This window comes from Lasiosphaeria miniovina (assembly GCF_030549165.1).
Source record: "Lasiosphaeria miniovina strain SMH2392-1A chromosome Unknown B0T26scaffold_2, whole genome shotgun sequence".
Classification (NCBI taxonomy): Eukaryota; Fungi; Ascomycota; class Sordariomycetes; order Sordariales; family Lasiosphaeriaceae; genus Lasiosphaeria; species Lasiosphaeria miniovina.
Window position 1 is genome coordinate 2116037 of NW_026848221.1, and position 11408 is coordinate 2127444.

At 53.2% G+C, this 11408-nt stretch overlaps 6 protein-coding genes across 6 annotated transcripts; 3 read left to right on the plus strand and 3 right to left on the minus strand.

Moving 5' to 3' along the window:
* Positions 1 to 544: 544 nt before the first annotated feature.
* On the minus strand, positions 545 to 1040 carry B0T26DRAFT_738071 (uncharacterized protein; the record flags this gene model as incomplete). The annotated part of the gene is made up of 2 exons (XM_060443540.1): positions 545 to 829; positions 888 to 1040. The coding sequence occupies 2 exons, from the start codon at positions 1038 to 1040 to the stop codon at positions 545 to 547; spliced, it is 438 nt and encodes a 145-aa protein (XP_060300195.1).
* A 543-nt stretch (positions 1041 to 1583) lies between these two features.
* B0T26DRAFT_747681 (fructose bisphosphate aldolase) lies at positions 1584 to 3084 on the plus strand (the record flags this gene model as incomplete). Its single annotated transcript, XM_060444875.1, has 7 exons — positions 1584 to 1649; positions 1732 to 2003; positions 2116 to 2380; positions 2439 to 2533; positions 2595 to 2773; positions 2825 to 2924; positions 2976 to 3084. 7 exons carry the CDS (start codon positions 1584 to 1586, stop codon positions 3082 to 3084), a joined length of 1086 nt encoding a protein of 361 aa, XP_060300196.1.
* B0T26DRAFT_131312 (uncharacterized protein) lies at positions 2935 to 3657 on the minus strand. The gene is made up of 4 exons (XM_060433358.1): positions 3604 to 3657; positions 3389 to 3552; positions 3273 to 3317; positions 2935 to 3158 (listed from the first exon to the last, which is right to left on the minus strand). Exons 1-4 carry the CDS (start codon positions 3604 to 3606, stop codon positions 3125 to 3127), a joined length of 246 nt encoding a protein of 81 aa, XP_060300197.1. The 5' UTR covers positions 3607 to 3657; the 3' UTR covers positions 2935 to 3124.
* A 128-nt stretch (positions 3658 to 3785) lies between these two features.
* On the plus strand, positions 3786 to 7557 carry B0T26DRAFT_694217 (P-loop containing nucleoside triphosphate hydrolase protein). The gene has a single exon (XM_060441224.1). It carries the CDS (start codon positions 3853 to 3855, stop codon positions 7492 to 7494), a length of 3642 nt encoding a protein of 1213 aa, XP_060300198.1. The 5' UTR covers positions 3786 to 3852; the 3' UTR covers positions 7495 to 7557.
* Positions 7558 to 7887: 330 nt separating this feature from the next.
* Positions 7888 to 9397, minus strand: B0T26DRAFT_694219 (MED6 mediator sub complex component-domain-containing protein). The gene is made up of 2 exons (XM_060441225.1): positions 8816 to 9397; positions 7888 to 8696 (listed from the first exon to the last, which is right to left on the minus strand). The coding sequence occupies exons 1-2, from the start codon at positions 9242 to 9244 to the stop codon at positions 8124 to 8126; spliced, it is 1002 nt and encodes a 333-aa protein (XP_060300199.1). The 5' UTR covers positions 9245 to 9397; the 3' UTR covers positions 7888 to 8123.
* B0T26DRAFT_694220 (kinase phosphorylation protein-domain-containing protein) lies at positions 9384 to 10929 on the plus strand. The gene has a single exon (XM_060441226.1). The coding sequence runs from the start codon at positions 9754 to 9756 to the stop codon at positions 10498 to 10500; it is 747 nt and encodes a 248-aa protein (XP_060300200.1). The 5' UTR covers positions 9384 to 9753; the 3' UTR covers positions 10501 to 10929.
* Positions 10930 to 11408: the final 479 nt, after the last annotated feature.

Genomic DNA, 11408 nt, shown 5'->3' on the forward strand with positions numbered 1-11408 from the left:
CATGTCCGAAGTGCACGACCCAATCCTTTGGATTACCCTCGCCTACGTCAAGGACAAGTCAAGCGAGGCAGCCTCATTCCAATCATGACATGCTTCTCGGAACAAGTATGGAGCACTTATAACTCAGCATGGTTTGTGGTTACGTTTTCCTCTGAGTACGGGATCTAAGTAAGAACCCCGAGGTCTGCAGGTTGACTCTAGCGACGCACTGGAATACGTAAGGTATTTACATATTCCACAGATACCCATTCTCTAATTTTCTTGGATCTCGGAGAGGGATGAGCGAGTCTGGCTTGTGTGACGTACACTACCTGTAAGTACCACTTAATAATTAAGCCCAGAAGCGGAGACATTCGGGGTGGCTTTATATGTCTAATTCGCAATGAATATTGAGGTCGTCGAGACTGGCCGTCCCGGTAGTTGCGTTCTGGCGTATCTGCGTCGACTGCAAGCTGGAGCATGCACTAACCCTCTTAAAGAGCGGTCCGTAAGTGTGGCCCCCAGGTCGAGAGGAAACAGATAGCAGGCTGGTGTAAATCAAGTCTCAGAGGACCTGTTGCACCAATTCAAGAAGATCAAAAAATGCCTCCCTGTCGCCGGCGGCTTTCTCTAGACCCAGGCCGAGGAGAAGTGTTCTCCGCTCCTCGGGATCGCGAAGGCACAGATGGCTTGCAATCTGGCTAGCATACAGCTGCCCCAGAGTTTCCCGATCCCCGCTTCCGAGGAGGGTCTTGGCGGTTAAATGTGTTGAAGGGAGAGCCGTCAACTCAGCTCCGGGGAGGGCCATGTCCACAGATGCCGATGATGGGGCAGAGAGCGGGACTTGCACCTCGAGGGGATGTCAGTGGACATGTGGAAGGTCTCAATCTGCCTTCTGCGAAACTCACCCACTGGGCAAGCCGGCCGCCCTGAGAGACGGTAATCATGATCTTATCGAAAAAGCTCATGAATGAGACCTCTGTTTCAATCCCGCTAACAAGCCCGGTTACTTGCTTGGACGTGGCTGGGAAGGCGTCTTCTCTCACTCCGTTTTCGGCCATTGCTGTTTTGGAGACGGAGCTGGGTTTCGAGAGGTGCTCCGATGTTTCCTAGCTCTGGTTCTGGTTCAGAGTTCTGACAAACACGCTAAACGCATACGCTATATGCCCGGGGACAAGACCTTCAAGTCTTACTGATGATGGTAGCACTAGGTCGCCGGGTCTTACGGTTCAGGTGTGAAGTTGATTCCGGACTTCGGCATGCTCAGCTGTGGGTGTAGGTGTTAGCCGCAGCGCTCGTCTCCGTGTTTTCTTCGTGTCGGTCATCGGCGCCTGCACCATATTCCCAATGGGCAGAGGGGAGTTATAATTAATCACCTGACTGAACAAAGTCTCCACCCATCCCACCCCTGCTTGCTCCCCTCCGTCCCCTCCCCCTCCAAACAGCACCCCTCCTCCAAAAGCTCGTCCTCCTCTGACTGCTCAGAGCACAATTTTTCGACCTTTATCCCTCAACCTCCCTCGAGAATTAGCAAACCTCCCCAAAGCATTCCTTACACGTACATTCTTCCCTCTTCCCTTCACGTTCACTCTGTACCGTAAAGAATGCCTGGACTCATGTCGGAGCTGGGCTTGAAGCCCGGAGTCATCTATGGTGACGATGTGCTCAAGGTATGAATGATGTCACCGCAGTCTTCAACATCACAGCAGCCAGTCCCAGAGCGTTGCTAATCAAACACGACACCAAACACAGCTCTTCCAATACGCTCGCAAGGCTGGATTTGCTATCCCCGCGATTAACGTAACTTCGTCTTCCACGGCCGTCGCCGCCCTCGAAGCGGCGAAAGAAGCCAAGGCTCCCATCATCCTTCAGGTGTCCAACGGCGGAGGTGCATTCTTTTGTGGCAAGGGTATCTCCAATGATGGACAGAAGGCCTCCGCCGCAGGCGCCATCGCTGCGGCCCACTACATCCGGTCCATCGCACCAATCTACGGAGTTCCCGTTGTCCTCCACACCGACCACTGGTAAATGCTTTCCGAAATTCCTCTCACACCTCAAAGTCCCATATAGCGTTCGCCAGATCCGCATCCTCCCAATTGGAGTGGAATGATTCAGTAAGCTGACATGGTTGGTTAGTGCCAAGAAGCTACTTCCCTGGCTCGACGCCATGATGGATGCGGACGAGGCCTTCTTCAAGGAGAAGGGCATTCCTCTGTTCAGCAGCCACATGATCGACTTGTCTGAAGAGTCCTTCGAGGAGAACATCAAGACCACGGCGAAGTACTTGGAGCGTGCCGCACCCTGGAAGCAGTGGCTCGAGATGGAGATCGGCATCACTGGCGGCGAAGAGGACGGTGTTAACAATGAGGACGTTGACAACAATTCTCTGTACACGCAGCCTGTAAGCCCCCCCTCTCTCTCTTTCGTTGTTTACTGGTTCCTTGTCTAACTGGTCGCAGTCCGACATTTGGGAGATCTACAGCACACTCACGAAGATCTCCCCATATGTGAGCATAGCTGCCGCGTTCGGAAACGTCCACGGTGTCTACCAGCCGTATGATCCGCTCTCTACATTCCCGGCCTGACTTAAGGTTTTGTGGCTAACCTTGACCCAGTGGCAATGTCAAGCTCCACCCCGAGCTGCTCGGGAAGCACCAGAAGTTTGTAGCCGAGAAGCTCCAGACTAAGGATGAGAAGCCCGTCTTCTTCGTATTCCACGGTGGCTCTGGCTCGTCTGTTGATGAATTTAAGACGGCTATCGGACATGGCGTCGTGAAGGTCAATCTTGACACAGGTATGTCATGCCAATTTCGCCCAAGATTAGCGTAGCTAACACCATTTTCAGATTTGCAGTGGGCGTACTTGTCTGGCCACCGCGACTACATCACCAAGAACCTCGAGTACCTGAAGACGCAGGTTGGCAACCCTGAGGGGCCAACCAAGCCGTACGTGACTAATTTATACTCCATTGTAATCAGTGCTAACAGACCGAGCAGAAACAAGAAGTACTACGACCCGCGGGTCTGGGTTCGGGAGGGTGAGAAGACAATGAAGACCAGAGTGGTGACGGCACTCCAGGATTTCAACGCTACCGGCTCTCTTTAAGTTGCCTGATAGAGACTTCCTGTGGGGAACTATTGTATGCCTAGTCGTCTCTGGATTGATCGTTTCTAAGTTCTCTAGACTTTGCCTAACAGTCAATTGAGTTTGACATGGAAAATTTTGACTTGCGTGCATGTTGCGAATAAATTAAGTGACCGAAGGTATGTTGCATGCAAATGTGCCCGACGTACCGTGACCGATACTGCTGCTTAGACAACGCAGAGCCTCGAAACGGGCCGGAGTAGGGGTCAGTTGAACTTGAACATAAAACTGCAGGGGTTGTACCAAAGATCAAGCATTTACCTACCTTACTTTCTCCGGAAACCGAAGAGCAGTAAACATACCTAGCGTAGTACCTAGGAGCTTAATGTACATTGGAAGATAACGCGATGCAATTCGGAGAATCTGTAGTGGTGCAATCAGTTGGCCAGGTCGTTTTTGTAGCCCTGACCAGTGGCGGGTAGGTAATCCCTGAATGTTTATTAGCGGGGGACCTTCCAAGATTTAAAAAGACTTCAATACCATAAGGCTGGCCTTGAATGTTTTTTGCCGAGGGAGGTAATAACTAAATCTATATTATTGAATCCTAGAGGCAGTCATTTCCTTGCACTTCGCCCTCAAGGTTTATTTTATCCCCCACCTATATATTTAACCCCGCCATACCCGCATTAGCTCTAGCGTATAAATTCTGCCAAGCGGACAAGATTTCATTTCTACTAAACGCCCTCGCCCCCGACGTGCCCATCCTTGCACCTAATCAGCACCGTCAAGATGCCGAAGACCTTTGTGCCGAGGCAGCGAAAGCGCAAGATCCTCGACCGTCAACGGGCACAGAAGAAGGCGGCGGCACGGGACGACCAAGAAATCGACCCCGAGGAAGGCGATAGCAACATCGTCGAGATTACGCCTGCAGCACAGGCTGATGCTGAGAAGAAGAGAGCTCGGCTCCGCGACGAGTTTAAACCCCAGGACAGCAAATTCAGCAGTAAAAAGGCGAAACGATTGGAAAAATACATCGACGCCAAGCTGAAAAAGGACGAAACCCGAGAGTTACTCGCCAAACTCGCCGCCAACAAAATCGACACCAGCCTCTTCTCCAGCAGCAAGTCAATTGGCCAGACCAAGGAGACCAAAAGGGAGGCATTAAGCCGTGCGCTCAGAGAAGAGCATGCTGGCCTTGCCTTGGACAAGTCAAAGGCTTCCACCCTTCTATACCAACCACGAAAGGTTGGCCAGGGGTCTCCCGAGGAGGACGGGCCGCCGGAAAGCTCCAGCAACGAGCAAGACGGGAGAGCTGGTGCCGGGCTGGCACAACCACGGCACCCGCTTTTGCTGGAACAGAACACTCCGGTGGCAGTTGGGTCGGGTCTGAAACGCCCGCTAGAGCGTGATGATTCAGGCCGCCCTATTCTTGCCAAAAGGCAGAAGCGAGGGACCGCAAAACCGAAGCCTCCCTCTACAGCACATGCGGCTCCTGCGAAGTCAGAGGTGGTTGAATGGGATGGATTCAGCTCGGACAACGAAGGATCTTCGGACGAAGGCTCTGATCTGGACTCGGACGATGGCGAATTAGATAGTCCGAGCTCTGGCGAGGGCTCCGAAAAGGACACGGACTCGGGCGAGGACTCGGACGAGGAGAGTTCTGGAGATGATGCAGACCCCGAGGATGAGGCCACTCGACATCAACGAAAAGAGAGGTCTTCCGCTTTCAAGGCCTGGGCTCACCAGAAAAGGAACGAAGCGTTAGGATATCAGCCAATTGACTCAAACTCGCTAATTCTCAGCATTCCTAAACCGGAAAACTTCACACCGCGGCCTTTAGAACAAGACCCACTCCCTGTAGAGCTGCAGCCGACAACCAATGTCACACGAAAGGCATTTAGCGTGGTGGTGACCAGAGCCCCTGATATCGAAGAAGCCCGTTACCGGCTGCCCGTGGTGGCTGAAGAGCAGAAGATTATGGAGGCCATCCACAACAACGACGTTGTCGTGATATGCGGCGCGACTGGTTCCGGAAAGACTACCCAGGTGCCGCAGTTCCTATTTGAAGCCGGCTACGGCTCCCCGAACAGCCGCACCCCCGGCATGATTGGCGTAACCCAACCAAGACGAGTGGCGGCAGTCAGCATGTCAAAGCGAGTGGGCCAAGAGATGGGGAACTATTCCCACGCTGTAGCATATCAAATCCGATTCGAGGGCAATGTCGACCCCAAGACAGCGCTCAAGTTCATGACAGATGGTGTTCTTCTTCGCGAAGCGGCTCAAGACATCGCCCTTCGCAAATATTCCGCCCTCATCATCGACGAAGCTCACGAGAGGAGTGTAAACACAGACATCCTCATCGCGATGCTGAGTCGTATTGTCAAACTCAGAGGGGATTTGGCTAAGGAAGACCCGTCGGTCCGGCCTCTCAAGCTCATAATCATGTCAGCTACACTTAGGATTGAGGATCTGACACAAAATCCTTCACTATTCTCAACCCCCCCTCGTGTGATTGAAGTCGAGGGGCGGGAGCACAGTGTCACGCTCCATTTCTCTCGCAAAACACGGCACGACTATGTCAAAGAGGTATTCCAAAAGATCAGTAGAGGTCACAAAAAGCTTCCCCCAGGTGGAATTCTTGTTTTCCTCACTGGCCAGGGAGAAATATCGCAGCTGAGCAAACAACTAAAGTCTGCATTTGGCGGCGGCCTAAGCTCGACTGTTGGAACGAAGGTTCGGATTTCGGCTACCGATGCCCCTATTGAGGCTGAAGATATCGACTTTGGAGACATTGACGACCGAAATGTCATTGACATGGATGACGAGGTCTCATTTGAATCGGACGACGAAGAAGAAGGCGAGTTTGATATCGAAGACGAGGAAGCTGGAACTGGTCCGATGAAGATGCACGTTTTGCCCCTTTACTCTTTGCTTCCAACAAAAGAGCAGATGAGAGTTTTCGACCACCCGCCTGATGGGTCGCGCCTAGTCATCCTGGCCACCAACGTGGCGGAGACGAGCTTGACAATACCCGGTATCCGCTACGTGTTTGACTGCGGACGATCCAAAGAGCGGCGATTCGATCCCGTTAGTGGCGTGCAGAGCTTCGAAATCGGCTGGATAAGCAAGGCGAGTGCAAAGCAACGTGCTGGCCGTGCCGGTCGTACTGGGCCCGGTCACTGCTGGAGGCTTTACTCGTCTGCGGTGTACGAAAGAGACTTCTCCGAGTTTTCGCAGCCAGAGCTGTTGCGGATGCCCCTGGAAGGAGTGGTTCTACAACTGAAGTCGATGAACCTCCAGCATGTCGTCAACTTCCCCTTTCCTAGTCCTCCAGACCGCCAAAGCTTGATAAAAGCTGAAAAGGTTTTGAGCTACCTGTCAGCTATTTCACCAAGTGGGCAGATTACACGAATAGGGTCAACCATGTCGATTTTCCCCTTGTCTCCCCGTTATGCACGGATCCTACTCGTCGGGCATTTGCATGACTGTATGCCATACACCATCGCGCTGGTTGCAGGAATGTCTGCGGGGCAGGTTTTCGTTCCAGAGAATCAGGCCATTCCCGCCGCCTCCGTACCGACCGGAGACTTCCGTACCACCGAAGACGTCATTGCCGATGACCGGCGGGCAAAGTTGCGACAAGCCTTCAATATGGTTCATAAAAACTTCTGTTTTCTCGACGACAAGTCGGACGCCATCAAATTGCTGCAGGTTGTCGGTGAATTTGCCCATGAGCCCACAGAGGCCTGGTGCGAGAGTCACTTTGTGCACTTCAAGATTCTGAAAGAGATCAGGCAGCTCCAAAGTCAAATTGTTGATCTCCTGAGAACCAATATTCTTTCCTTTGTCGGCCTAAAGGTGCCCGACAAGCTAGATGCTCCCTCTTCAAAACAAATACAGGCCCTAAAGCAAATGGTCGCTGCTGGGTTCATCGACCAGGTAGCTATTCGAGCTGACAAGTCTCCGAACCCCCCGGAGATGTGCAGAAAGCCCCGACGTGCTATAGATGTTCCTTACTTGCCCCTGATACCGCTCGAGGGCGAGAAGAAGCTGGAAGACTCGGAACGGCTAGTGTACATCCATCCTGGCTCTCCATTAGCTCACCTGAGCGTAGAAGAATGCCCCGACTACGTTGTGTATGCGTATCTCCAGAAGGTGGGCAACACGGGCGCCGACAGCACCAAGAAGCCCAAAACGCGCATGCACGCCTTGACGGCTTTGACGGGTGGCCAGCTGGCCTCGTTGGCGAAGGGGACCCCGCTCATCACTTATGGCAAACCTATCAAGGAGATCATGGCGGACAGCACGAAGAGGGAGGTGTGGGTTATCCCGTATCTGAGGGCCGAAAACACGGGCGGATTGGGATGGCCTTTGCCCGCACGAAAGGTGACACAAAAAAAGGTGGCAGGAAAAGGATGGGTTGTTGAATGAATCATTGCTATAGCAACATAACTCCATAGAAGCAGCGCCATAACAACAGTGATTTATTTGCTACTATTTTACCCTTAAATTCTCCCTGGCTATGCCCAGTCATAAAGCCTTGGAGTATCCTTTCGCTGTGAGTAGAGCTCTGCAGTATTTACCTTACCGACTGTACAGTCAGCTCCCTGAATGGCCTCAATACCTTACTCCTTGCCCTAAAGGATTTTTTACCGTGGGAGGTAAAAGCTATTAGGATCCCTATTTCTCCTCTAGGAGCACTTATCGAGGGCTTTTCTCTTGCTGATTTATGCTATAATATCTATTCTCTCCAAGTACGGATACTACGCTAACAAACATTCGGGAATGGGATTGCCAAGTGGTATTCACAAAACGGACGGATGATGGGAGAAATGCACCCTTTATTCAGTTATCACATCTATAGTTGTATGTACATGCCTTTTCCTGCCCAAACTCCCGAACCCTGGGATATCAAGCTTTGGTATCATCCGCCGAATCCGTAACGCCGAAAGCATCGCATGACCTAGAACTTAGTAACTATCGGCTGATTCATCCGATGACTGCAAGCCTGGGTCCATATCTTTCTGTTTAATTTTCTGGCAACCACTAGACAAAAAAAATCACGAAGGGGTGCTGCCGATCTTGCTCTTGCGGCGCTTAGGCTTGGGCAAGCCCGGCGTCTTGGGGCTCTTTGTCTCCTTACCCGTGTTGGCATTCTTGGCCAGGGGATTGTTGGCATTGCCATCACCGCCGACCTTGGTGTCGAGGGCCGGAAGGGCGGCGTCCTTGAGAGTGAGGGGGGCCGCGTTCCTGGCTGCGCCGCCACCTGGCTGCTGTGGGTGCTTGTCCTTGCGGCCCGTTGACGACAGGTGGAAGTCGCCTGGCTTGCCCGTGATGGGGTTCTCGTCCATGTAGTCGCCGCCGTAGCGCTCGTGGATCATGAGCGACTCCTCGACCAGACTCATGTCCGGAGGCGTGTTGATGCTCGCCATGGCAGCGGCGGGTGCTGCTTTGCTCATACCCTCAAGCATCGGCGTTCCATCCTTGGACGCGTCGCGGTTCTTGCCAGTACCACTGGCGGTGCCGGCCTGCTGGCTGGTCGGGGCCTGGTACACGCGTCCCTGGGCGGGGGTCCAGGTCTGGACGCTGTTGGCAATGGGCAAGATCTTCTCAATCGAGTTGGAGATGGCCGCCTTGAAAAGAGTTACCGGGTGCTGGAAATAACGAAAAAATAAAATATGAAAATGTGTTGTGTGATCGAGATAAAACGGTAGCATAAAGCGAAGAGGGTGGGATGTTCAAGGGTACTCACAATTCTCGAGCTGAGGATGTCAGCCAGGGTCGGGGCTATGTAGATGTTCTCGCCGTCGAGAAAATAGGTGGCATGAACGATGACCTCGTCATCCTCACCCTGGCGCTTGCGGCGAGTTTGCTTGTTGATAACCCAAATTCCCGTGCCGGCTCCAGGGCCCGTCTCAGCAGGCTCCTGGGCGACAATGAACTCGAGACCGGACATGCTGCGCAGGCGGCTCTCAAACGCCTCACGCGTCTCCAGGTACTGCCACATGTGCTGGTTGTTCAGACCCTGCTGGAAAACGACCTCATTGTTTGAGGTCTTGTCGAAAAACGGCGACTCGGCAAAGTAGTAGAGAACGCTGTTGTTGTGTAGGCCGCCCTCGGCCTTGATCGGCGCACGCCAATGGATCTCGTCCAACGGGGTAGCCGATGGATCGAAGGCCATTTTCAAAAACTCTCACTCATTTGCCTTCTCTTTCCCGTCCACGAATGATGCAGCACAAAAGCTTTGAGTTGAAATGAAGTCGGGCTAGTTCTGGTGTCTTACCGTCTTTGCTGTTTTGGCTTCGTTGACTACAAGTGGAGGGAGGGTGTCGGCTTAGACTTAAAGTGAGGTGAAAGCTCAAGGTGAATCCAGGTGTTGAATATTCGCACTGTATGGATACCTAACCGAGCTAGCCATTAAAAGCCTAGCGCCCAAGCCACCTCGCCATTCTCGACTCCCGCTCGTTGCTGCATATTGAAGGCACTCTCGCGCGGCCTTAGCACTAAACTAAATCTTAAGCACCATCTACCTTGGCAGTGAAAGCACCTTTCCAGGCTTTCTAAACAACGCTTCGCAACCCTTCTATTCGAGAACCAATATAGGCCAGCGCTACAAGCAGCCTAGTCGTACCGCGCGGCATACAACATACACACGCATTCTAGCGACGTGCCCTCAAGGCAAAGTCAACCATGGATCTCCTTTCCACCGTTAGGAAACAGGGCTCGCGGGGAGGCGTCAACTTCAGTTGGGACGATGTCGCTACCTCAGCGCACCGTGAGAACTACCTCGGTCACAGTTTAAAGGCGCCAGTTGGGCGGTGGGCCCAGGGGCGCGACCTGAACTGGTATGCCAAAGCAGACCCAACAGCGGCAGATACGGGCGAGACAGAGGCGGAACGGGAGGAGCGCGAGCGTCTTGAAGAAATCCGCAAAATCAAGGAAGCTGAGGAGGATGCGATATCACGCGCCTTGGGCCTGCCTATCGCACCACGCAACGTCACGGGCGCCAATGCCGTAGAGGTCGAAGGATCCAAAGTTCCCAGCCGTGCTGCTGCGAATGAGACTGATGACGCCGGCGTACCAAAGGAGCCTCAGCTGAAGGATTCACGCAGAGATAGACCCCGAGGGTCGGATAGGCGACATAGGAGGAGCCATCGGAGCAGAGAGCGGGACCGGGACCGCAGCAGAAGCAGAAGCCGGCATAGGAGACGAGACAGCTCAGCGGCTGGCAGAGACAGGGACAGCCGCCCTAGGCGGAGAAGTCGCAGCCCCGATCGCGCTCTCAGGCTTCACGAGAGGAGGCGGGACGGCGATCGAAGTCGCAGTCGAGACCACAAGCGGCGAGACCAGAGGAGTCGTAGTAGGGACAGACGGCCGAGACACCGAGATCAACAGCGAGATCAAGAGCGGAGTAAGGCCGAAGGTGGAAACAGGTAGTTTTGTTCCCTTTGGTGAATTTCAGGTTTGCCACGAGGCATCCTTTGCGAAGCGCCTCCAAGGCAAAATGTAATCATTGAAGTCTTAGCCCAAGGTCTAGCTCAGCGATCCTGCCTACAGCGTAACAAGGAACTTCAACTATGGGTTGTGAGTGGGCAAGAGCCTATCCATAACTGTAGCTTGCGATGTTTGTATGGACTAACAGAATACCATTCACCGTCTCACCTTATATAAGCGCAGTTTAAACGCGATCGAGAACTACGGTAGGTACCTACTGTGCCTCACCTTGCCTTACATGTCCGATTTTTCTGGCGGTATACACGTGTACTTGAGTGACATATGACGGATAGTTGGTCAAATGATACGCGTGTAGATAGAAGAAAAGAAAGAAACATGGAATGTTCTATTCGTCAAGGGACTCGTCATCTCAAAGTTGGGTTGCCACCTGGGTCTAGGTACGGATACTGATCCGCGGATATGACCAAAAAAGCCATGCGGTCATTCCTGAGAGCTGATTGGCTAACAGCCAGGCCACTAAGGCAAGGCTGCCTACCACGGCGCATCCCGGTTGTTTTCAGGGGCGAGGAAGGACGCCTGGGGCGCTTCACCCCGCTGAAACAGCCAACTGAGACCGGCCCGGCATGGATTTGCCCTGTACCTTAGGCATTCCTTAGAACAGCAACGTCACAGCTGCAGCCTTACCGGCTGACGGGAGGACAGCGCCTCGAAAAGTACAACTCAACTGCAACTAGTAGGCACAACGGAGCCTCTGTAGCGCCTCCTCGTGCTGTTTAACGTTTCCCGAGAATGTTAATAGAGCCGAGGTCCACTTCGCTCGAGTAGAAGGTTCCTCCCCGCCGACAACCGAGCAGATTGCGCACCTGGCCCCAAAAGTGGCGGGCGTCTCT